The sequence below is a fragment of the Myodes glareolus genome, chromosome 4, assembly GCF_982192425.1.
Source record: "Myodes glareolus chromosome 4, mMyoGla1.1, whole genome shotgun sequence".
Taxonomy (NCBI): Eukaryota; Metazoa; Chordata; class Mammalia; order Rodentia; family Cricetidae; genus Myodes; species Myodes glareolus.
In genome coordinates, this window is record NC_142029.1 from 25,163,849 (window position 1) to 25,189,362 (window position 25,514).

At 44.1% G+C, this 25,514-nt stretch overlaps 1 protein-coding gene across 2 annotated transcripts in view; it reads left to right on the forward strand.

Annotated features, from left to right (window-relative positions):
* The window catches only part of Dapk2 (death associated protein kinase 2), a 128,226-nt gene that overhangs the window by 91,924 nt on the left and 10,788 nt on the right, over nt 1–25,514 (forward strand). The window contains exons 5-10 of one of the 2 annotated variants that reach the window (XM_087905329.1): nt 12,395–12,524; nt 16,003–16,051; nt 16,764–16,790; nt 19,813–19,965; nt 20,570–20,615; nt 21,940–22,569. In XM_087905329.1, the coding sequence (XP_087761455.1) occupies nt 12,395–12,524; nt 16,003–16,051; nt 16,764–16,790; nt 19,813–19,965; nt 20,570–20,615; nt 21,940–22,554 (1,020 nt within the window). In that variant the 3' untranslated portion in view covers nt 22,555–22,569. Of the gene's footprint in view, nt 1–12,394; nt 12,525–16,002; nt 16,052–16,763; nt 16,791–19,812; nt 19,966–20,569; nt 20,616–21,939; nt 22,570–25,514 lie in introns of those variants that run through there. The other variant, XM_087905328.1, reaches the window with a different exon arrangement.

The following is a 25,514-nucleotide window of genomic DNA, read 5'->3' on the forward strand; positions in this document are numbered from 1 at the left end:
CACAGCATTTGGGGTGGGAGGGCATTGCAAAGTCCGAGTTCTCCCTCCAGTTGGGGATAGCTCTGCCCGAGCCAAGAAGGAGGGCCTGCTGGACTGGAGACAGCAGCTAGATGGCCTAAGAAAAAAGTCTGAACAAGCAGGGGCCTAGAGGTGACCAAGGTCTGCTCACAGTCAGGTAGGGCCTGGGGCCATAAGGAATGTCTTCTGGGGAGAGAGGGTTTGAGCAAGTCCTGCCAGGATTATACTGGAAGCTGGAGGACCAGAAGCTCCCCCGCCTCCCCCAGGCAGAGACAGTGCTGTAAGCAAAGGCACAAGGTGGGAATCTTCAGTTCTTTTGGGAACGGTGACTTCCGAGCCTGTCTCACATCTATTTATTTGGTTAACAGCTTTTCTGAGCTGTAGTTCACATATGACACAGTCCCTCACTGGCTATGTGTAAATTACAGATTTTGTAACCAAAAGCATAATCACTTGCAGTGTAGTTTTAGAATTAATTTTAGAATATATTTATCACCCCCAACGAAACCATACATTTATTAGCAGTCTCTACCTAGTCCCCCCAGTCTTTTAAAATTATTTTTATTATATTTTTATGTGTATATTTATGCACATGCATGTGCAACAGTGCACATATGGAGGTCAGAGGTCAACTTGGTGCCATCTAGTCTTCCTTCCCACCATGTGGGTCCCAAGGATGGAACTTACACCATCAGACTTGCAGCAAATTCCTTCACCTCAGTGGTTCTCATCACGTGGGGTCACAATCCCTTTGGGGGTCACATATCAAATATCCTGAATATTAGATATTTATATTATAATTTCTAACAGTAGTAAAATTATAGTTATGAAGTAGCAATGAAAATAATTCGATGGTTGGAACATGAGGAACTGTAAAGTGCCACACCTGCTCGATGCACTACACGCTGCAGTACAGTTGGCGAGTCAGTCCAGCAAGGGGCTGGAGACTGAAACACACGCACACACATACACAGAGACACGGGTCATCCTTGAAACAAGAACGCCAAGAATACCCCCTTGAATCAAGAGTGCCAACCCTACTGTGTTCCAGGGCAGCTTATATAGCGTCTCCTTGACCAGTGGCCACACCCTAGCGCTCAGCTGCAAGCCCAGCAGAAACCACTCCCCTGCCTCGTGCTCAGAGCAGCTGCAAACGCAGGAAAACAAATTGTTTACAGGAAATTTAGGGTCTATGGGGTCCACAGTCCCCAACAGAACTGTACTAAAGGGTCGCAGCATTATGAAGGGTGCATGGTGAGGCACCTCACTGACCCTATTCCCTAGGTCTTACTCAGTTGCTAGTACACTTTCTGTCCATATGTGTTTACCTACCCTGTGTGCATTTTTATAAGCATAATTCTGTGTTGTGTGCCCTTTTGTGTATGTTTCTCTCTTTTAGCATGTTTTCTTTCTTTCTCTTTCTCCTCCCTTTCCTCCTCCTCCTTCTTTTGGAGGATACTTAAGATGTAGCCCAGGCTGACCTCAAATTAATTTCAGTTTTCCTCCTTGGTATCTTAGGTGCTAGGGTTTCAGACATGCAACCTGACACCTGATTAGTGTAACATTTTCAAGTCTTCTCTACATTGTAACATAGATCAGTACTTAATTCCCTTTTATTTTTTTATTTTATTTTATTCTTTTTATCATCAAATAGTATTCTTAGGCCTGGTAAGAGTACTTATCTCAATAAGTAAGACCCTGGATTCTGCCTCAGCCTGAAAAAAAAAGTAAGCCTTCCTGTGTAGATATTATATGTGGTGTGGGTCTTTCACCCTTTGTTTCTTCACCAGTTAAGTAAAAAAAATAATAATAAGAAGAAAGAAGGACAGCTCCACTGGCACAAGAAATCCAATTAGGTCAAATCAAACCAAATCAAAATGTCCATCATTTTATTAAGAATGACGCTCTCGGGTGGCTGAGTTCATGGCGGGGAGACAGAAAAGCAGGGAGCCCATGAAGACCCGAAAACTACGTGTTTTGCTACATCCACGGCTGTCTCGCCAGTGTAGCAGAAATGCTGACTGGATGGGCAAATATTGCCAGAAGGATCAGGATCCGCGCTTCTCGGAGTTGAGTCCTGGGCTGTCCCTTGGCAACCAGTTGTGGTGTAATGCTACCTGAGTTGCCATTTGTACTGACTCGACCTGACTGTACTTGGTGCTATATGTCTGTCTTTTCCCTTGTCTGTGTGTTCTTTGTGATCCTTGCATATTGCTAACAGATCAGACTATTCCAGGCAGTTGTGGATACAAACAAGACTGCTGAGGACATTTTTGAGTTTTGCACCCCTATTCATTAAAGCCTTTAAAGAAATAGCCAGTTCTGGAAATAGGGAAGTCATCGTTAAAATAATTCCTTAATGATGTGGAGCAGAAGGAGTTGCTCTTATCAGGAGAAACCTTAGAAGCCTTCTGTAGGAAAACAGCTGCAGCAACACTAGATGTTTGCCTGAGAATTACGTGCAGGAGGCCTATGCAGCCTTCATTATGGCCAGAATAAACCTAGGCTGATTACAACATCTGACCCTGAGAGTCGGGGAGGGAAGAAAGTTGAGATTTATGATATGAAACCAGATTCAGACAAGTTTGAGATCATGTCTAAAATTTCCTAGCAGAAAGTTTTCCTAGGAAGATAGTGGCCTTCTCCTCTCACACCCCAAGATATTCTGAGCACAAGGTCACTTAGCCCTGCCAGCCGCCTGGTACAGACTGGGCGAAAGTCCTTGTGCCCAAGTCAAAGCATTTTCAAAGATTCTTTTTGTAAACTATTCTATGCTTTTTTTTATGATCTGATGATGTATGCCTTTGCCAAGTTCTTTGTTTGTAATAATATAAAAACCTCACACTGAATAAGTAAAACACAGCAGCATTTTCAAAATACATTGAGAGTGGCTGTCTGTCAAATTCCTCCGCCGTATCCTGAAATCTTCCGTCCTTCGCTCTGATTCCCTCACGGTCTGAGTGGCTCCCCTGAGCCGGTCCGTAGCAGGTGGCGCCCGAACAGGGACTTGAAGGACAGGTATTCTTTCTCTTTTCTTTCTTTTTCCTTTTATTAGTTTTCAGGAACGGCTCTTACCAGAGATCTGCAGTCTCGTCGGTAAAGGATCACCGATCAAGAAGTAAGAAATCTGAGGAATCATGGGGCAATCTATGAGAGATGCCTTATCAGCATTAGTCCAAGGAATGGCTTATGCTGCAGCAATGAAAGGTTGGAAATTCAGTGCCAATATTGAAAAGATATATGAAGGAGGTGTAAGAGACTCCTCATCTCTCACTTGTTATAATTGTGGGAAACCTGGGCACATGCAGAAAGACTGCAGGAGGCCCAGGGAAGAAGGGCAAAAAGGAGCAGGGCAAAGGGGAACTCCCGGACTTTGTCCCCGATGCAAAAAGGGAAAGCACTGGAAGAATGAATGTAAATCTAAGTTCCATAAGGATGGAACGCCCTTAGATAAGAATAAAAATAAACATAAAAATAGAAATAAAAACCAGGCAAATATAAAGCAAAAAGTCTAAAATTATGATCAGAGAAAAGTTAACAGGGGATTTAAAAAGGCATTAGCAGCTAAGGACACTTTCTGTGCCTCTTTTCTTTTCTGAGCCAAGTTTTTCACTGTGATAACACTCAAAGTTTCTTCCGCTGGCCAGCAGTTTCTTCTCTTAACTCTTTCCTGTCCTAGTAGTGCTTATAAAAAGTTTTAAATTATATCAACTTGTAACTTTAAAAAACATTAATTTTAGAATAAATGTTAAAGATGCATTAGGCTTCCATATTATCTAAAAACTAAAAAGGGCAAAAAGGCTAAAATAATAACAATAATAAATAAAAATAATAAAAAGGGGTTTGTCTAAAAGTGTCTGGCTTTATCAATGAAACAAAGATTGAGAAAGGAGTCAAACCTAAAAATTACAAAAGGTATATATAATGTTATAAAAGGTAATAAGAGGCCAAAAGAAGTTTGCTGTAATTACTTATATCTGAATGTTTAATGGTTAATTCTGGTTTTGAAGGGCTCTGTTTGTCTTGTGAAAAGGGTCATGGTTATTTCTTTTATGCATGCTTGTGTAGCTTTGTGATATTAAAAAATATATGAGGTGAGTATACTCAACAGAGTAAGGGTCTCAAAAACTCTGTCCTATGAACATCATATGATTTTGCCACATTTTGCCAAAAACTTCCTGAGCAAATATTGATTTGGGTATATTTTTCTTTAATAATGAAATAATTAATCAAAGTCATTGATTAATTGTTTATGTAAAAATAAATAATGCCTTCTCCACATTCAGCAAAGAAATTATATTTAAGATTCGTCTTTTTTCTAAGCAAAGACTTTCTAATATCTTGACAGTTATTCTTTGCAGTAGAATATTCAAATGTTCTGACTCATACAATTTTTGAGAATTTTTATGTCTTAAAAATAAAACACAAATGTTTACAAAATGTTTCATATTGTTAATATTTAGGTTTTAGCCTCATTGTCTTTGCTAAAAATGATTAATTTACAGGTTTACTCTAACAAAAATATGGTATATATTTTTGGTTTGTTAAAAATATAAGTTAATAAAAATAATAAAGTTTGCCTAATCAGAGATCCCTGGACAGCCCTAAATGCTTCAAAAATCTATACAAAATGGCATTTAAAATAAAGTTTGAAAGGCTTATATTGGACAGAAACTCTAAGACCCTAACAGTGATCCAAGGTCTCCAGAGAAGATTATGGGACACCACGATGTCTCCACCTGGATAACAACAATGCTGACCACTGGGTAAGATGACCCCCAATGCAACACCTGCTGTCAGGACCTGGTCCAGACCATGGACAACAGCAGGGGAAGTAGTCCTCAGGTAAGCTGGGGATCCTGTGACCAAAGCAGGGGAAAATAGTTCTCAGGTAAATGGGAATCCTACGACTAAAGTAGGGACGATTAATTGCTTTTCCTATAAGTAAAAGGAAAGCGTCTGCTGTTAAAGCAGGATTCATTAATAGCTCTCTTTGTAAATAGAGAGAAGGCAACCGCAGCAAAGCGGGGGTTAATTGCTTTTCCCTGGAAATGAAGGAGGAGCAGCCGCTATCAAAGCGGGAGATTTATTGCTCATTCCATAAACAAGGAATGAGTGAAAAACAGTTTCACAAGTCGACGAAACGAAAGTAAAAGGAATATCAATTAAATATGGGTGCTAATCAATTGCACTCAATTGTTTAGGCTCTTAATGAGCTGCTATGTTTAAAGAATCTAGAAGATAAGACAAAATACTTAAAAGAAATTTTTTGCCATTGCACCCTGGCTCGCCGTTTCAGGGAGCCTCTTGATGTCATTGTGGGAAAAGAGGGGAGAGACCTCGACTTTGCATTTAAGCAAGGGATCCTTAAGGGAAAGGAAAAATCAGTTAAGGAATCAGAGCCAGGAACTTTAAATCCTGATGCTCCAGAGTTTACCATACATGAGTTACCTAGAGCAACACCAGGTAGTGCTGGCCTTGATTTGGCTAGCTCAAAAGATATGATTCTTTTTAAATGGGATGGCATTGCCTCAGTACCCACATCAATGAAAGGAACATTGTTGCCACAAACTGTGGGACTTATAGGAAGAAGTTACAACTATCAAAAGAATTTTAAGGTTGTGTCAGGTGTCATAGATGAAGACATAGAAAATGACATTAAGGTCATGATGAAACCATTATCTGAAACTATTCAGATCCACAAGGGACAAAGAATTGCTCAACTATTACTGCTACTTTATGTTAATTTACCTAATAAAGTTTTGAGGAATAAATGAGGGCAAGGGCAGTTTGGATCCTTAAGGGAGGGGTCAAGTCAATTTGGAAGTTAATTAGAGGCTGTCTGGAGGATCTGCATTACAGTAAAGCAGTAGAAAATGGACAGGCAGCGCTGGAAATGTTGCAAGAGGAAAGATCAAAAAAGTCAGAAAAGACAAGCAGTAAAAGGAATCGTCAGGAATGGGGAGAGTTATACCCGGACCTTTCTGAGTTAAAAGAGTCAGATAAGCAACTGCAAGCAATTGTAAGCAAATTTGAGAAGACAAGACTGAGAAAAAGGATGAGAAAAAAGGAGAAAGGAGGTTTAAAAGTGCTGACGCTTTGCCCCATAACACCCTCCACCCCTCCACCTTATGTGGGAGGAGGTCAGGGCAGCTCCGAAAGCATATTTTATCTAAGCGTTTAGAAAGAGGTGAGAACTGAGCTGCGATCAGCATGCCCAGTGTTTCAAAGTCCGCAAGAAAATAGGTACAAAAAGGATAAAATCATAAATTATCTAGGAGCATGAATTTGTGAGAAGCAAATTATTCTACAAAAGGTAAGATTGAGAAAAAATAATTTAAAGATCTTGAATGATTTTCAAAAGTTGTTAGGTGATATAAATTGGCTTAGATGTTAATTGAAGTTGCCAAATTATGAGTTAAAGCCCTTATATAATATTTTAAATGGAGATTCTGCTTTGAATTCTCCAAGACAATTGACTAATGAAGCACATGAGGCATTGAAAAAAGTGGAAAATAGATTACAAGATGCCTTTCTGCAGAGGATTCAAGAGGGCCAAGACATTGTTTTGTGCATTCTGCCTTCATATCACCAGCCTACAGGATTGTTATGGCAAAACGGGTCATTGTTTTGGATATATTCCAAAATATCTCCAGCCAAAGCTCTTAAGCATTATCCTACTGCTATGGCAACTTTAACCCTGAAAGGGATTGAGCAGTGTTTATGATATTTTGGAACTGCCCCCACCTCCATTACAGTGCCTTATTCCAGCCATCAAGTTAAGATCTTATGTGCTACAATAGATGATTGGGCTATTTTGCAATATGGTTTTGATGGCAACATAGATAATCATTATTCCAGACATCCACTGTTAGGATTTTTTAAGGAACATCCTGTAATATTTTCTAAAATAACATTATCACAGCCTATTTCCATGGCCCCAACTGTATTTACAGACGAATCTAAGACAGGCTGTGGAATGTAAAGCTTGCCCTTTTGCATTTAATCTAATATCAGATTCGACATATATTGCTAATACCCTCAGAATTTTAGAAGTAGCTGGACCTATTAAAAGTTCCAGCCCAGTGTGCCTTTTATTTCAGCAATTACAACATTTAATTTGGCAGAGAAGAAATTGTTTTTACGTTCAGTACATGAGAGCCCATACAGCTCTGCCAGGACCTTTGAGTGAAGAAAAATGGAATATATATATTCATGAGTTCTACCTTGGAGAAGACGAGAGCTTTTCATAAAGCTTTTCATGTCAATGCTAAAGCATTATAACAAAAATTTCATCTCTCTCAAGCAGATGCTTGACAGATAATTTTGCTCATCAACATCCACCCATAAATAATAAATAAATCCACGGGGTCTACTCCCTCTAAGAATCTGACAAATGGATGTAACACATGTACTCTCCTTTGGAAGGTTATGCTATGTGCATATGACTTGATACTTTTTTTCATTCCATAAGTTGCCTCAGCACACACAGGAGAAGCTATTAAGAATGTTATTCAATATCTCACTTTATGTTTTCAAATCATGGGAATGCCTTTACAGATAAAGACAAATAATGGGCCTAAAAGTTTTAAATGTATTAACTTCTGTTCCTAGTATAAATTTATCTCTACAGGTTTCTCTTTGGTTGGCAGACACAAACAAACATTAATTGCTGTCTACAACCTGCTCTAAATGACTGTGGACCATGGACTTGCTGAAAACTGATGTGGACCAGTCTAGCCGATATGAATGCCCCCTGGCTGTTCAACAAAGTCCATGAACCAAATGTTCCTAAAATTTTCTCTTTCTGACTAGCATTTCACCTTTGTTAACCCTTGACAACGTCGCCCCAAAGTCAGCTGGAAGCAGTTAAAAGAATACATCGTCCAATTATCCCTGATTAAAATGCTAAGTCAAAAGAGATATACTAAAAATCTATAATTATAAGAAACAATTTGTCCAAAGTTAACAAAGCCAGCTCATGATTGAGCTGACCCTTAGAACCAAGAGGATTGGGGAAATATAGGACCCTTACCCCTTATTCTCAAAGGGACAGAAGAAATTCCTTAGCAGGATGTTTTCCATAATAATGTTAACAATTATTAACCAATTATAATGATAACTTCTTTACAGTCATAATGGTCCTACTTATGTTTCTAAAGCTTTTGAAACTTTTTGTGCACAATGACACATTGTACATACTACAGGCATCCCATATAGCCCTCAGGGCCAGGTAATTATTAAAAGAGCACATCAAACATTAAAATTACAGATTGAAAAGTTTCAGAGAGCACATGAATATTTTGCTCCTCATCATTTATTATCACATACCTTATTTGTATTAAATCATTTAAATACTAATGATAAAGGATTGACATCTGCAATGGTGCATTGGACCTGTGAGTTTAACTCTATCCTGCCAAAAGTCCTATGGAAAGATCTGCTATCTGGCCAATGGAGAGGACCAGATGTTCTAATAACATCGGGGCGAGGGTATGCTTGTGTATTTCCACAGGATGCCGACTCCCCCATCTGGATACCAGACAGGCTTGTCCGACCGACACCAGGAGAGATGGCGGAAAAAGAGAAAGCTACAGAAACAGCCGAGAAATCTGATGTGTCAAATGAGGAAAATGAAACTAACTCCGTCACGGGCTCCAGAAATCACCTGGACGAAAGTCAAACACCTCATCAAGGAAGCTGAAAGTCTGCTTATTCAGCAGGGAAAATCCCTGAAACCCAGCCTGTACTTTCTTGCTTTTTTTAGCTTTGATGTCTGCACCCCCTACAGTACAGGGAATGGCATATTGGGCCTATGTTCCTAATCCCCCGATTTTGCAACCTGTTGGTTGGCTAGATCAGAAGCCCATCAGAATTTTAACCAATGATACTGGGAGATTGGGAGGTGCTCAGGATTCTGACGCAAGAATTAGTTCGTCCTCGTTAATAACCTTTGAGGGATGTTCTGATTCCTTACCGATTTGCATTGTATTCTCTGGAAAGGTTCCAAAATTTTGCTTAAGTTCAGGTTATAGAACTTTTCTTATGGACAGCCCAGATAAGGAAAATGTTGGAAAGAGATGGATTTGGGAAATTCAGATGCAGACCATAGGAGAATGAGCAGGTCTCATCTATGCCTATTGAACCATGTATTCAAAAATATCAGGATAAGGATCAGTTTTGGGATTCAGCTATTAATAAATTTCCTACATGGCTAACTTGTGGCTTTCCAAATGCAGCCACTAAATATCAGCCTAAGAATTCCTCTTATGAAATTTGGGATTATTCTATATCTTCAAGTCAACAGTATTCTTATGAAAATCATATAAACACTCATTAGGAGAAATTTCATCATTATAAATACGTAGGAGTAGGAGAGCCCTTACGAAGATGGTTTTCTCCAGGCTTTGTGGAGCCTACATGGTTTGCTAAAGAAGGAAATGTTACTAGAAAACATTCTGACCTATATGTGTGTTTCTGGACAAAAGACCTAATCATACTAAGTCTGAGCCCATAGGACTCAGGGCATGTATTTCTTATCCTAATGCATTATTATTAGCTCAGCCTGCTTTTGTTAATATTACCAAAGTAAATAAGTCCTATCAAGTTGTTTGTCATTCCTGTAAACTTACTAATTGCATTACTTCAGCTGAACCAAAAGATTTAAATATTTTGCTTGTTGTTAGACGCATACCTTTTGTTATCTGGTGTGACCTAGGAGGTTTGTGGCTACACTTATTTTAGGCATAGCAGCGTTAATATCGATACTCACTACTTTTGCTGTAGCTACAACAGCTTTAGTTCAAGAGATTCATACTGCTCATTATGTAAATACATTAAATAAGAACATTATATCTGCATTGCTGAGACAGGCAGGGATTGACAATGAAATGGAGGCAAAAATTAATGTATTAGAAGTGGTCCTTGTTCTTGGACAGGACATTGTTAATTTGAAAACTACTCTATCCACACGTTGTCATGAAAGCTTTAAAGCAATCTGTGTCAGACCACTAACTTATAATTATTCAGAGCCATGGGACAAGGTGAAAGCACATTTGCAAGGTATCTAGCAGAATAATTATATTTAACTACATTACAGAAAGATATTTCTGCTATTAACCAAGCTCATTTACAAATAGGAAGTCTGCAAGATTTGGCCAATGAAATTGAGTCAGGAATTAAGGCTTGGAATCCATTTAATTGGGTGCAGTATTTTGTCCTCACTGGAGTAGTCATTTTATTAGTACTGTTGGTGATTTTTCTGTTCCCTTGTCTCCTTAAGTGTCTTTTCAAGTCAGTGGCCCAAGTGAAACAGGATGTGTTCGAGTTGCATTTTAAAAATAAAAAACGGGGACCTGCTACATCCACGGCTGTCTCGCCAGTGTAGCAGAAATGCTGACTGGATGGGCAAATATTGCCAGAAGGATCAGGATCCGCGCTTCTCGGAGTTGAGTCCTGGGCTGTCCCTTGGCAACCAGTTGTGGTGTAATGCTACCTGAGTTGCCATTTGTACTGACTCGACCTGACTGTACTTGGTGCTATATGTCTGTCTTTTCCCTTGTCTGTGTGTTCTTTGTGATCCTTGCATATTGCTAACAGATCAGACTATTCCAGGCAGTTGTGGATACAAACAAGACTGCTGAGGACATTTTTGAGTTTTGCACCCCTATTCATTAAAGCCTTTAAAGAAATAGCCAGTTCTGGAAATAGGGAAGTCATCGTTAAAATAATTCCTTAATGATGTGGAGCAGAAGGAGTTGCTCTTATCAGGAGAAACCTTAGAAGCCTTCTGTAGGAAAACAGCTGCAGCAACACTAGATGTTTGCCTGAGAATTACGTGCAGGAGGCCTATGCAGCCTTCATTATGGCCAGAATAAACCTAGGCTGATTACAACATCTGACCCTGAGAGTCGGGGAGGGAAGAAAGTTGAGATTTATGATATGAAACCAGATTCAGACAAGTTTGAGATCATGTCTAAAATTTCCTAGCAGAAAGTTTTCCTAGGAAGATAGTGGCCTTCTCCTCTCACACCCCAAGATATTCTGAGCACAAGGTCACTTAGCCCTGCCAGCCGCCTGGTACAGACTGGGCGAAAGTCCTTGTGCCCAAGTCAAAGCATTTTCAAAGATTCTTTTTGTAAACTATTCTATGCTTTTTTTTATGATCTGATGATGTATGCCTTTGCCAAGTTCTTTGTTTGTAATAATATAAAAACCTCACACTGAATAAGTAAAACACAGCAGCATTTTCAAAATACATTGAGAGTGGCTGTCTGTCAAATTCCTCCGCCGTATCCTGAAATCTTCCGTCCTTCGCTCTGATTCCCTCACGGTCTGAGTGGCTCCCCTGAGCCGGTCCGTAGCAGTGTTTCTCCTCTGGGAGCCCACTTAAATACCCTGTGGGCATGCTGGGATTTGGAGTCCAGACCAAAGCAACTCCCAGGTCAGGGAGGCTGGGATGGATGCCAGGGACTGGGGACTACGCACCCAACTTAACAAGTTGATGGGCATTTTCTACCTTAGGGCTCTTGTGGCAATGCTGCCATGAACATTGCGTATAGGGTTTTGTGTGGATGAAGTTTTCAGGACAATCCGTCATTGGAGGAGTAGAGGAAAATGGCTAAGCAGGTGAACCTGCCCATTTCCTGTCTAGTCTGGGGGCTTAGATCGCAATGAAGAGGGCAGACCTCAGGACCCTGCCCCAGCTTCCCTGAGAGCTGAGAAGTGGATGGTGGGGAGGACTGTGAGGGTCTAGTCAGCATCTCCTCTCTTACCGCCAGGCCTGCATTGTTGTATCAGGCCAGCAGCTGTTTCAGGACCGGAAATAGTTTGGGCAGCTGGTATTTTCCCTGGAAATCAGGTGCATTTTGTTTCTGCGTCCTGCCAAAAACCAAAATTAGTTAAACACACAGAGAGAAATTGGTTCGTCTGAAAGAAAGTCAACAGGAAGCCGACTGGCCAGAGGAAAGAGGGAGGTTACACAGTCAAGGCCGGCACGCCATGTATAGACCTCGGGGAAGCTTGTGTGTCTTGCGTAGAGAGGTAGCTTTGCTTATAGGAGAGGCTACAAGTATCTCATCGGTCCCATCTGGCAGATGAGGAAGCAGGGAACCACATTGAAGGGATCTTCCAGTCAGAGACAGATAGGACATTAGAGCCCAGTTCTCTAGTTTTGCGGTCGGTACAGGGTTAGTAAAAACTGACCCTTGACCCTTGGTGCAGGATTTGAGCTCACAGAAGACCTAGGACAAAAAAAGCAAGAACCCTGCTGTTTTATCCCTCCACCCAAAAGAGCACAAAACCCACCCTAACCCGAGAGGAAAACACAAAACAACACTCTAATTACTATCTTCCCTTCTTTCTGTTTGTCCTCCAGCCAGAAAACATTATGTTGTTAGACAAGACAATCCCCATTCCACACATCAAACTGATTGACTTTGGCCTGGCTCATGAAATAGAAGATGGAGTTGAATTTAAAAACATTTTTGGAACACCGGAATTTGTTGGTAAGTTCTGAGACTGTTTTTCTCTCATTCTGACATTAGGGCTGGGGAGAAAGTTCAGACCCGAGTTCAAGCCCCAGAATCCATGTAAGAAAGCCAAGAGTAGTTATTCACGCTTGTAATACCAGAGCTAGGGCTCACTGGCTAGTTGGCCTAACAACTTGACAGATTCCAGGCCAGTGAAGGACCCTGTCTCAAAAAATAATATTACTGAAAGAGTAATAGCCAGGGTTGTCTTCTGACTTGCATGCACGCACACCCCCGCCACACACACACACAGAAGAAGGGAAGGAAATCCCAGGAACAATCCTCATGTCTGGGCTGAGAAATGATACCTTGGGAAACTGGAAAACCAAAGAGGTTGAGAAGAAATTGTCTTACTAGGCCCTAAGTGAGGAGACAGGCATAGGCTTCAAGTGCCCACTGGGACAGAGAGTAGCCAGGTGGGCTTAGAGGCCTTTGTAGAGTTAAACTTTCCTAGAGTTGGCCCCACCATTTACTCTTGAAGGAGTTTATTGTGCAGATTTAAAATCACTTCCCTGCCTTGGTTCCCACAGGAATTCCTCTCTCTAAAGTAGCTTTTGATTCCCTGTAAAGGACAGAGGTATTTATCTGCCAAGGGCCGGATCCACCACCTGCCTCTCCCGAGAACCTGGCCTTCGCTCCCACATCGGAGTGGCCAGCTCCCATGAGGCCCTGGCCTTACTGCTTTCCCTCTGTCTGTTTCACCCTGTACTCCAGCCTGTTCTGTCCTACACCCTAAAAATTCCCCTCTGGGCCCTGGTCCAGAGGTTGGAGGATCACAAGAAAATCCCTCAGCAGAGAGAAAAGGGATGAGAGTTGAGAACCAAACCATCATGTATCTATCTTCTTGGGGAATTGAAGTATTTCAGAGATGGAGGGAGTGGCCTCCTCAAAAAGCAGCTTGGCTTTATTTTCTCCTTCAGGTGCCTTGTTCCAAGCCAGACCCTGTCTCAAACAAAGCAAACAAAAACAAACAACAAAAGACCAGGCACGATTTGAGAGCACTAGATAGAACTTTAGAGCTGGAGAGGTGGCTCAGTGGTTAGAAGTGCAGACCACCTTTGCTGAGGACCCAAATTCAGGTCCCATGGGGTTCCCATGGCAGAAGGTTCACAATCATCTATAACTCCAGCTCCAGAGGACCCAAAACCCTCTTCTGGCCTCTCTGGCACCTGCACTCACATGCGTACATACCTACACACAGAATCACACATCTGCACAGAATTAGAGCTAAAGACAAATCATAAAAAATATTCAGTCTGTAGTCATGTGCCACAGACCACTCTTAGTAAGAGGCAGTGAGGTTACTTTCCTAGGGTAGAGGAGATATTGCCAAGTAACGCACTTGCCATGACTGCATGGCCTGAGTTTAAATCCCGAGAACCCTTGGAAAGCCAGGTGAGGTCATGCGTGTCTGTACTCTCAGAGTTCCTACCACAAGATGAGAAGCAGACAGGAGAATCCCCAGGAGCTGATGGGCCAAGGCTGGAATACACAGGGTAAATACACAACACACACAGACATGAAAGCAAATTCTTAGAGAAATGATCATCACCAAAGTGATGAGATTATCTAACCTGGAGTTGGGCATGCTGGCACACACCTATAATCTTAGTAACTGGGAGATGGAGACAAGAGGATTTGGAGTTCAAGGCCATGAGAAGCTACACAGGGAGTTTGAGACTAGTTTGTGCTGTATAAGATCATGGCTGGCTGAGCGGTGGTGGCACATGCCTTTGATCCTAACACTGAGGGGTTTGGGGAGGAACAAAATAAATGTCTCTAACTCAGAAATGTAAGACAGGAGGATTATGAGTTGGAATCCAGCATGGGCTGTCCAGTGAGACCTTGGCTCTCAAACTTAAAAAAAATTCTCTAAATGTAGACTCTCAAATTATGCACCTATCTTATTGGGCCAGTTGATAGATTACTTAAGGTCCACACTTAATTTGAATATCATTTTAAAAAAAATAACACACTTTTATGTGTCCATCAGCAGAAATAATTTTTTAAAAAAAGTATTAATAATGAGAAGCAGAAACCATCCAAGTGATTCTGAGAGGAGACTGCTGGGACGCAGATAGACAGGAAGCGGATGAACTATTACACAGCTGTGGAAATAGCAGCTCATGGATGAAACACGTGAAAACAATCAAAAGAATTTCAAATGCATCCTGGAACCATTTTTATAAAGCTAGAGAGAAAAAAGCCAGTGTAGGGGTGCCTGTATGTTGAAGGAGGAGATGTAGGGGAGAGGACAGCTGACATACCCTACAGATGCAGTGGTTTCGATAGTGTTCTGGATAAATAATCTCGTCTTTCCCATGCTCTCCCTCTTGCCTTAGCAGTTAGCTGGACCTCCCTTCCCTTGTGAGGTACTCCCGTTATTGCCATCTACTTCACACTGCTTTCTTAAAGTCGTGGGGAAAGTGGGTGTGAAATTCGGCATTGGCTTTCCGAGGCCTCGGTGCTCTCTGGACAACACATGGTCCTCCTGTGTCTTTAGCAGAGTCTTCTCCCTGCACTCTACCCTCTCTTGGTCACCCACCATATCTTTGGCTCATATCCTTCTTCCACTAGCATATAATGATTTCAAATCTGATGCTCGGATGCTCGGCCCAAGCTCCTCCCCTGCCGTCAGCTGACCCCTGGCATGTTTGGCGTCCCCTCAGGCTTCTCACCTTACCTCAGTGACCGCTAAAGATGTCCTCAGATGAAGTCGTCTTTTGGGCAGGACTCAGAGGAAGACAAAGGCTCTCTCTGCCTTCTTCCCCGTCACCCAACCAGCGTGGACCTGTTTGGAGTCTCTGCCCATCAGGGTTCCTTCCCCACAGCAGGCCTCATCACCAAGCCTCCATGTCTTCTTCCCTTACCCTTCTCCCTCTTTCTTTGTGCCTCCCTTTCCCTCCTCATCAAGGCTGTTCATGAGAGATTTCTCCCAGGCTAGCAGGAAATCATGTCTGTCTTCCCTTGGCCGTCTGCTGTAACCAAACGCCTTAGACTGGATAGATTATAAACAACAGCTCTGGTGGATGGGAGTCCAGATGAGGGTGCCAGGGAGCCTGGTGTCCAGTGAGGGACTTTTCACATAGGTACTAGTGACCTTCTCTATTCCCAATGGAAGGAGGGAACAATCTTCCTGAGGCCTTTTATAAGAGCCTAACTTTATTCCTGAAGATTCTCTCATGACCCAAGCACCTGTAAGGCTCTATCGTCTTCTACTGTTGCCTGAGAATTAAATGTCCACATAGATTTTCTGTAGAGTCACACACAGTCCATAGTAACTCATTTTCTCAACATCTTACATCCTGGATATTTCCATCTACTGTTTGTATATTCCTTCCTCCCTATTGGAGATTCAAGATGGAGACACTGGGCACCAAACACTCTAGAGTTCCCTAGAACCATCTCCTCTCCTCTGCACCCCCTCTTGACTCCTCGACGTGACTTCTTTCAGCTCCAGAAATCGTGAACTATGAGCCCCTGGGACTGGAGGCCGACATGTGGTAAGTGGTGGTCTGGGATCCTTCCGGGGACAGAAGGCCCAGCCCCTGGTGTAGAGGGCAGGTCCCTGAGTGCTCAGACACCTTGTTTACGCTCCTAGTCTACAATACTCCAGGAGCAGTAGACATGCAGCCAGGAGGCAATGAGGCTTGGATCCATGACCAGTTAGAGTTTTGTCATCAGGTGAGAGGCTAAGCAAGTGCAGACTCATCCTGGGCCAGTCCCAGCCAGGGTCTAGGTAGCAGCTAAATGAGCTTCATTGGTCAGTTTGTCAAGTGTTCCGCCGAAGTATCCCGTGTTTTCTGAGCAATGCTGTTGTGATCAGTTCTTTACGCATTTTATTTAACACTGCTTTACAGTTGGCTCAGCTCGTGACTTGGCTTCCTAAGACCCTGCCACCTGTGAGGCTGTCCTTATTATTTATTGTCCTCACTTGATAAGGGTTGTAGCCTCAGAGGGTAAGGGATGTGCTCGGAAGACAGAGTCTGCCCACACAGAAGTTGGACCTTGAATTTGGGTCCTTGATTCAATGTGCAGAAAGCAAAGAGTCTAAATATATTCGGGTCTGTTGCAGAGTGGAGTAGGGAGGAGTGGGGCTTCAGATGTCATTCAGGGGACACCTGGGGAAGGAAGTGACTTTTTGGCCCTGTGTGCTGACTGCCTTGGGGGTTTGAGGGTGGAACCACACAGCTCTGACATGACTGTCCTTTGCAGGAGCATCGGCGTCATCACCTACATCCTGTGAGTACCTCCAGCCTTGGGGTGCAGACCTGCTTAGCTCAGGAGGTATGAGGGAGGGGCAGGGAGACACCAGTAGATGGGTCAAGTCCACACAGCACCGGAGGCCAAGTCTGAGCTCCACTTGTGACAGCCCTGACGGCACCTGCCCCATCTTCCTCCTCTTTTCTCTCTTCTCATCCCTTTCACACTATTTTTCCTTCTCCTTCCTTTCACTCCTTATTGTCCTCTTATATCTAGTGGCTTAAGTCAAGATTTCCCACATAGGTGGTTTTTTTGTTTTGTTTTGTTTTGTTTTGGCGGACCAGGCCTCATCTGGGACAGGATACTAACACTGTCTCTTTCAGTTTGTGTGGCCATGGACAGGTACTTAACCTTTGGACCTATTTTTCTTATCAGAAAAATAGGAATCACAGACTTCCTGCCACAGGAAGTGGCGGGTGGAAATAAGCTACCTGTACAAGTTTCATAGGCCCTGCTTTGGCACACAGGGCAGGCTAGTAGACACTCAGCCCCAGTGGTTCCCAGTGGTCATCCTCTTATAGCACACATGGAGAACGCTATTTTCATGGCATTTTCAGGGTAAAAGCCCAGAGCCAGGGCCAGTGTTCCACAGCTGAGGGATTGTTCTCAACAGCACAAGCTGGGAGCTCTGTACAGCCACGCTGTGACTCTCCCAGCTGCAGCTGAGGCCCTCAACCCTGGCTGCACAGTAGATCTCTTAATACCTAGAGTGGCCCAGACTCCACCCCAGATCCATTAAGTTAGAATCACTAGGGCAGGGCCCTGGCCTGGCCCCAGCTGGATCTGCTGCCAAGCGAAGGTCAAGGACCCTCCCTCGGTAACTCCAGAGCCGAGGAGTCACCTGTTGGTTCCTCAGTCCTGGGTTTCCTTAGAATTCTAGTTTTCATATTGAACTATTAAAGAATTCTACAGGCCACACAATCTTCTTATGACTCTGTGAATTTGATGAGATTTATTTTTATTTTATATTATTTTTCTTAGTTTTGTCTTACCATGGAGCTCTGACTTTACTTATTTAGCTTTGTGATACTAGGAACTGCAGGGACTGCACCTAGAGGAACTGAGCGTAGCTAGGCAAATGTGCTACCGCTGAATTAGATTCCTGGAACCTTTTAGATTTTTTTTTCTTGTTTTGAGATAGAAACTCACCAAATTGCCCAGACAGTCCTTGAACTTGTGTAATTCCTGCATCAGCTCCCCCAGGAGCTGGAATTGTAGGCCCGGTGTGACCAGGCCTGGCTGACACAGATTCTTTGAAACCCTGTTTTATCAGAAGCACTGTGCCAGGAACTCAGGATACTCACATGGAGGAGAGTCAGATTTGCTTGTCCTGGGCCCTGTGTCTGTGGGAGATAAACCATGCAACTAGTATCACCCTGTGGGAGCATGGTTACAATGGAGGTTTGAGCACACATCTATGAAACCCAGGGGGAGAGGCTGGAATTGTGGAAGATAGGTAAGTAGGTAGATAGGTAGATAGATAGATAGATAGATAGATAGATAGATAGATAGATAGATAATGGATAGATAGATAATGGATGGATGGGTAGATAGATAGATAGATAGATAATGGATAGATAGATTTGAACTAGGTGATATAGAATTAAATCAACTCCCCAGATAGTAAAGAGGTGGGTAAGGACACAAACCCATTTCTGGTCTTATGGAAACCGAAGGCCTAGGACTTATACAGGATTATTTGTGTTTTATCAATGACAGAAATAATGACCATTAATTGTAGAGCCACTAGTATGGATCAGGGTTACACAGGACATTTCTATTTCTATTTCTTGTGCTCAAGTTTGACCCCAAAGACCTTGTATATGCTAGGTAATTGCTCTACCCCTGTGATACATTCACATTTATTAATTTTTTTGAGATGGGGGGGTCTCACTATGTCGCTCTGGCTGGCCTAGCACTCTCTGTGTAGACCACAGAGAGATCCTTCCCCTGCCTCTGTCTTCCAAGTGCTGGGATTAAAGGTGTGCACCATCACGCCTTAGCCATCCTTTGATCTTCTGAGACAGTCTCTCTCTATGTAGCTCAGGCTGGTCTTTCTATTTCCATGCTAAGAAAGCAGCGATAGGGGCTGGAGAGATGGCTCAGTGGTTAAGAGCATTGCCTGCTCTTCCAAAGGTCCTGAGTTCAATTCCCGGCAGCCATGTGGTGGCTCACAACCGTCTGTAATGATGTCTGGTGCCCTTCTGGCCTGCAGACATACACACAGACAGAATAAATAAATATTAAAAAGAAAAGAAAAGAAAGAAAGCAGCGATAGGAATGGGCATGACTGCCAGGAGGTATTTGGTGATAGAAACAGCAAGAGTCTCAGCCAAGTGAGATGTGGCAAGGGAGTAGAAAGGAAGGCCAAAGTGACTGCCCTCTCTGGCATGGCTAATTGGTGAGATGGTGTGGTTAATTGAGGTGGGCAGCTCAAGGATGGGTTTGTGCCTAGCAAGTGCATGTCTGGGTAGAGGTACCCAGTGCTCAAGGGCAAGTCAAATCAAGAGCTGGTGCTTCAGGGGGTCACTGTATGATCCAACCTTGTCAAGCCCGGTGGGGACGAAATCTTGGACACCTTCTGTTCCTCTCGAGCTTTGCTCCAGTTGTTCCCCCATCTGGAAGTTCTTTCTAGAACTTCTCTGACCGTTGACAGCCTGATCATTCGTTAGATAGAGTCAGTGTAAGGTTCAACCATCCTATGATGCTGCACCGCCCCCCCACTACCCTGTGCTCCCCCATTTCTTTGTCTGGCCCCTTATTGTATTTTACTTTGTTCTGCCAGAAACTTTATCTTTTCTTTTAGCTTCTGAGTCCATTAAACACAGTCTTTTTGGGTTAGGGATTTAGTTGGAGGTTCAGAAAGTGATTTGAATTGAGCCACACCGAAAAGTCTATTGTTTGGCTGCCTGGAGAGAAGAGACTGGGGCTCCCTGAGTCCATTACTCCTATGTCTGTCTTTTTTCCCTCCATTACATGGGTCTTTCTCTGTTGTGCTCAGACTAAGTGGAGCATCCCCCTTCCTGGGAGACACGAAGCAAGAAACCCTGTCAAACATCACAGCTGTGAGTTATGACTTTGATGAGGAATTCTTCAGTCAGACAAGTGAACTGGCCAAGGACTTCATTCGGAAGCTTCTTGTGAAGGAGACACGGTAAGAGGATAAAGACTGTGGCTTCTCCGGTAGTCATGCTTTCCTCCTGTTGCTGTTCACAGACATGCCAGTCTGCCCTCACTTTGCCATCTGTACCATGTAGCCCAGTCTGGTCAGGTGCTGAGAAGCAAGGCACTGGCCATGCCTTGGCATTCATCTTGTCATTTTGGTTTTTGCCCTCATCTCCTCCTGCCCAAGTACAAATGGCTCTGTCTACAGGAGCATACACATTTGTGTGCTTGCACGCATGTGTACTTGAAAATCAGGGGTTATTGTGTGCAGTCTTCCATATATGAATGCAGGACTCTGGTTTGAAAGGTTTGAAAGGTAGACAGTGAGCGTTTTGAGGCCTGTTCAAGTTGAGAGCAGAGGCAGGCAGGCCCAGAGAGGTCAGGATAGCAGTAGAGATGAGACATGCCAATCCTACCTCCGCTTAGGGCCTGGACCACTTTCCCTCGAGTACTGGAGACGCAGTCAGTTTTCAGCCATCTCTGCGGCTGTACCGCCTTGATGGTACAGCCATCCGATGTCAGACAGGTGAGACACGGACCGCGGCTCCCGTCACTTGTCCTCATGGACCTTTTCTGTCTCCTCCTCACTGCAGGAAACGGCTCACCATCCAAGAGGCTCTCAGACATCCCTGGATCATGGTAAGGGCACGGTAATGAATGCCAGTGAGCAGGAGGCCCCTCTTCTGCCACCAGAGCTGGCTGTGGCAGTCAAATACAAATGGCTGTTAAGAGGCCTTTGCTTGATCTTGGGCGCTGGTCAAGGGTCCTCAAAAGGTCTATGCTTGTTCAAATGGGGTTATACCAGCTCAGTACTAGAGCACTTGCCTCGTTTGCTTGAGGCTGTGAGTTTCATCCAAAGCATTACAAAACCAAACAAAAAAATAAACAAAATAGGGTTATGCTACCATAAGTTTGTATTTCATGGGTTCAGAGAGCCAATGAAACCATCACAGACCTCAGCGAAGACACTTTCCCTTCAGAGGCCAGCTTACAAAATGTTCTTTATTGTAAATCATGTTGCAAACAGATCTATGGCCACTAAAACCTTGACTGTAATCAGGTCCATTTCCTTCTCTGCCTTCTGGGCTCTCATTAAGGGATGAAATGCAAGTCTGTCATGTAGCTTTTTTAGGCACTGTGTGGCCTCAGGGATTGAGTCCCGAGACAGAGACCTGGTGGGGAAGAAAAGCCAGATCTATTAGGACATCTCTGTTCCCTGTTGGAGGGTCAGGGCAGAAAACAAAACCCCACAGCCCACCTGCAGTGGAGGGCTGGCTGGTTTTCACAGTTTGGCATGAAAAGCACATTGGGAGTAATAGGGGGACTCAGAGCAAAGCTCCAGCCCGGGTTCTACGGGCTGAACACTCTGCAGACTACCTTCACTGTTCACAGAGAAGGCCCATAGGAATGACCTAAGTGTGGTTGTAGAAGGATAGAGACCTATAGACAATAAATTCCTTTACTACCTAAGGGATGGAGAAGGCCAATAATCTTCCAAGTTGGGATGTTCCCAGAGCCCGAAGCTAGAGAGCCTCTCCTTGCTGCTGAGCATGCTGGCTTTTGCCAAGGCTGCAGTGTCCTGAGAGGCAGATACCCGCAGCCTCCCTCTGCCTGCCATAGCCTGCATGTTTCAGCCCTTGAATGGATGTTCTCAGAGCCCTAGTTGCAGCCTACTTGTCTGTGTGAGCTACTATTAAATTCTACGTGTGTGGTAACCCTCTCTAATGGCCACGGAGCCCTTTGCCCTGCAGTGAGCATGCAGGCAGCACCCCCACATTCCTTAACGTTTCTTATGGTCTTGTTGGGGGAGGCAGTGCTAGCCTCGCCCTGGCCCTCCCTCCCGTGTCTTGGCATAAGCAGTGAATGCCAAAGAAGCCATGTGTGTGCCTTCCGCCTGCAGCTTGGACTGCCCTGTGGAGCACATATCATGTTAATATTCTGGTTCTGTCTGAACACTTACCAGTCAAAAGGAGAAGCCAGAGCCCCTGAACAGTGGAAGACACAACCTGCCCAGCTGAAGACCAAACGCCTGAGAGAGTACACCCTCAAATGCCACTCAAGCATGCCCCCCAACAACACTTATGTCAACTTTGAGCGCTTTGCCCGTGTAGTAGAGGATGTGGTTCAGGTGGACAAGGGATGCCTTGCCCTAGCAGGAGCCCATGACACCCTGCAGGATGATGTGGAGGCCCTGCTCGCTATCTACAACGAGAAGGATGCCTGGTACCGAGAGGAGAATGAGAATGTCCGCCATGACCTGTCCCAGCTCAAGTATGAGTTCCGCAAGGTGAAGTCCCTGAAGAAGCTCCTCAGAGAAGACATCCGGACCACAGGGGCCGGCCTTGGAGGTGTGGCCAGGAAGCTAGACCATCTGCAGGGGCAGTTTGAGGCTTTGGGACAGCAGCTCTCAGCAGACATCCAGTGGATGCAGGAGCTGGTGGGCAGCTTTCAACTGGAGAGCGGGCACACAGATGGCTACAGTCTGGGCTCCATGTTCCACCAGAACACCAGTGAGTCCCTATCGGAACTGCTCAACAGGTCACACGTGGAGGAAATCCTGGCCGGCTTGAAGCTCTGAGCATGAGTTTAGTCAGTAGTGCATTCTCAGTGCTTTGTAGAAACATGCTGCCTTCCATTCTACTGGGGCATCCCACCGGATTATCCTGCAGAGTGCGTGTGTGTGTATGTGTTCAGCCCTTCTACTCCCTCTAGAGCTCCCCAGCCACTGGGGTGCTAGTTAGTGGCTTATGCTGCACCCCCCCATCAGCCTGACTTTCTGAGAGGGTTCTGACAAAGCAGCTGAGCCGTGGAAATAATTAGAAAATGTATCCCCTCAGCATGCTCTTCTCTGGGGGTATCTGCCGGGCCCCAGGAGATTCTTGATCATTGAGTAACAAGGATTGATTGACACACCTCTCATGTTCCGTCTGCGTGCCTTGGTGCAGATCTTGGGTAATGATCGACATCACTAAGAATAACTTAGTTGGCAGGCTGCTTTCCGGTTATAGAGTTGGGGTTTTAAAATATACAGAGAAAATACTAACTTTCTTTTAAATTGTCTTCTCACTCATCAAGTCTTGGTGTCTGTGACCTTATTGGATCCTTAAAGAACTCTGTGAGATAAGGGGCTGGGATATAGCTCAGGTTTTAGAGGGTTCGCCTAGCATCCACAGAGCTCTGGGTTCAATCCCCAGCACAGCAGAAATTGAGCTTGATAGTACACACCTCTATCTGGTACTTAGGAGGAGGAGCCAAAGGGATTGGGAGTTCAGAGTTATCTCTGGCTATACATTGCCTTTGAGTTAAAGGCTAGCCTGGGATATATGGGCCCCTGTCTCAAGGTGGGGGGCTCTGTGAGCTGAGAAGGTGAATGACAGTGTTATTACTATTCATTTCTGTCACCAATGAAGAAATTGACTCAGAGAAGGGGTATGAGTTAGGATCCAGGGTGCCCGTGTTTGAGGTGAGGGGTGGAGGAAGTCTAGTGAAGCTTAAGAGTAATGTCCACCATAATACTAAAGTTCTGATCCCAGAGGCTAAGGGTTCAACTTTACATTGAGAATGAAGACACGAGGCTCACAAGGAAGTGTTTACTCACATACTCTAGGCCAGAAGTCTGGAAACCCAGAGAGCTTTGGGAAGCACGGTGCTTGCTCACTGGGCTCTTCTAGCTCCAAAACTTGGAGCATCATGAGGTTTGTGTGATGTCACCTCCCTTTCCTAGGAGGAAGGCCCATCAATACGTTCATGCAGACAGCACATAGAATATGGACCCTGGACCCCATGTGATGCTAAGAGCTTGGGATTGGGAATAAATGGTATTATCTCAAGTACCTCCACAGCCTTGCAGAACATCCATCATAATTGTATTAAATATTATTCTCAGGTTAGTGAGAAAACAAAGAAAGAACGTGACTTGTCCTGGGTCACCACATTAGTGATAAAAGTGGGAGCCTTCTGATGCGTCTGTAGCTCTTTCTGATTCTCTTAACAGCTTGGATTCTAGGAACGTATGCTCTGCTTGAGAAATGGGTGTTCCATTCAGACATAGTTAACAGGCACCTGCCAGTTTCCAAATAATTGACTTGAATCTGGGGATGTGGTGTTAAATATTATCAAACTGGTTTTCTACTTCCTCAGAGTTCTCAGTTGAGTGATAGATTCTAGCATTAATCAAGAATTATATAAATGCAAAACTCAGCTTGTTCCTATGCTATGAAAGAGAAGAGGGCATCTCTGCAAGCCCTACAGTGTGTATGGGAGAGAGAGAGACAGAGAGACACAGAGAGAGAGTTGGATGGATCTGCTCAGGGGAGGCAACCATGTATGGAGGACACTGGGACTGTGGTCAGCTAAGGAAGCCAAGGAGAGAGGTGTCCTCCGTGAGGTCATCATGTCGGTGTTCTGTGATGAGAAGAACAGGGGGAAAGCTAAAGGAGAGAGGGTGGGAGTGTGTACAGTGTAGAGGTGGCTGAGGAGAGAGGGTGGGAGTGTGTACAGTGTAGAGGTGGCTGAAGAAAGCAGAGCCAGCAGGGCTTTGGCACGTTGAGGAGGTCTGCCTTTGTTCCCAGGGTCACCAGGAATGACTAATAGGTCCTGGGCCAGTGCTGAAGGAGGATTTCTCAGTGGGCAGCGCAGACTAGATTTTGATTTAATAAAGAAATTCTTTAGAATCCTATCTTTTTTTAATTAGCAAGCTGGATCATTTAAAGTATCACATATAATAACTGTAACAGAAACTTTTTAAATCAATTATAAAAGCCCCACAATTTTAAGATGTAAGATTATTTTGTAGACAATTAAGAAAGAAAAAAAAAATCCATCATGGGCAGTCTTCTAGGAAATACTATACAATGTGAGGGCGACCGAGAGACAGCGCCACCATGCGGAAGAAACACGCCTGGCTCAACGTGGACCCTGGGTAGAGACGAAAACCTCAGAGCAGGAGGCCTGGCTACCTTTGCAGCATTACTCTTTGGGATTGGACCACATCAGTGTGCGTCAGAAGAACCCCGAGCAGGGACTGCTGTGCCCCAGAGCTGTGCAGTCTTTTCTCCCGATGGCCTGCTTCAGTCCAGGCCCACAGTAATGAGATGCCACATCGTTTGGGAGGTGCTGCTGATGTCTGAGGTCTGACATTGCACATCCTGGAATCAAGGAAAGATTGAGAACCTGTGCCTTACCCTAAAGACAGACAACTCTACAGTCGCTCCAAAGTCCTGTATGCCCTGTCACGGAATGTTGCATACTTACTTGTTTGATACAAGACGCTACAAATGTTAAAGGTCCTTTTGATTGCATCAACCGACCATGAATTAGATCTGGTTTGCCTAGAAGAAGAAAGCCATGAATGGGAAGATGCTCATGAACCTTCTTACAAGAAGATTTGAGTGTTGGTGCTGACTTGATGAGGGAGGATGGGAAAGGGAGGAGAGCTGGTTTTCTTGGGTTTGCAGAATCAGCTACTCTGTCATGCTGCGAGGGTCCGCTGAGGTAAATCACCCAATATTCTCCCGGTATAGCAGCTTATGGGGCAGC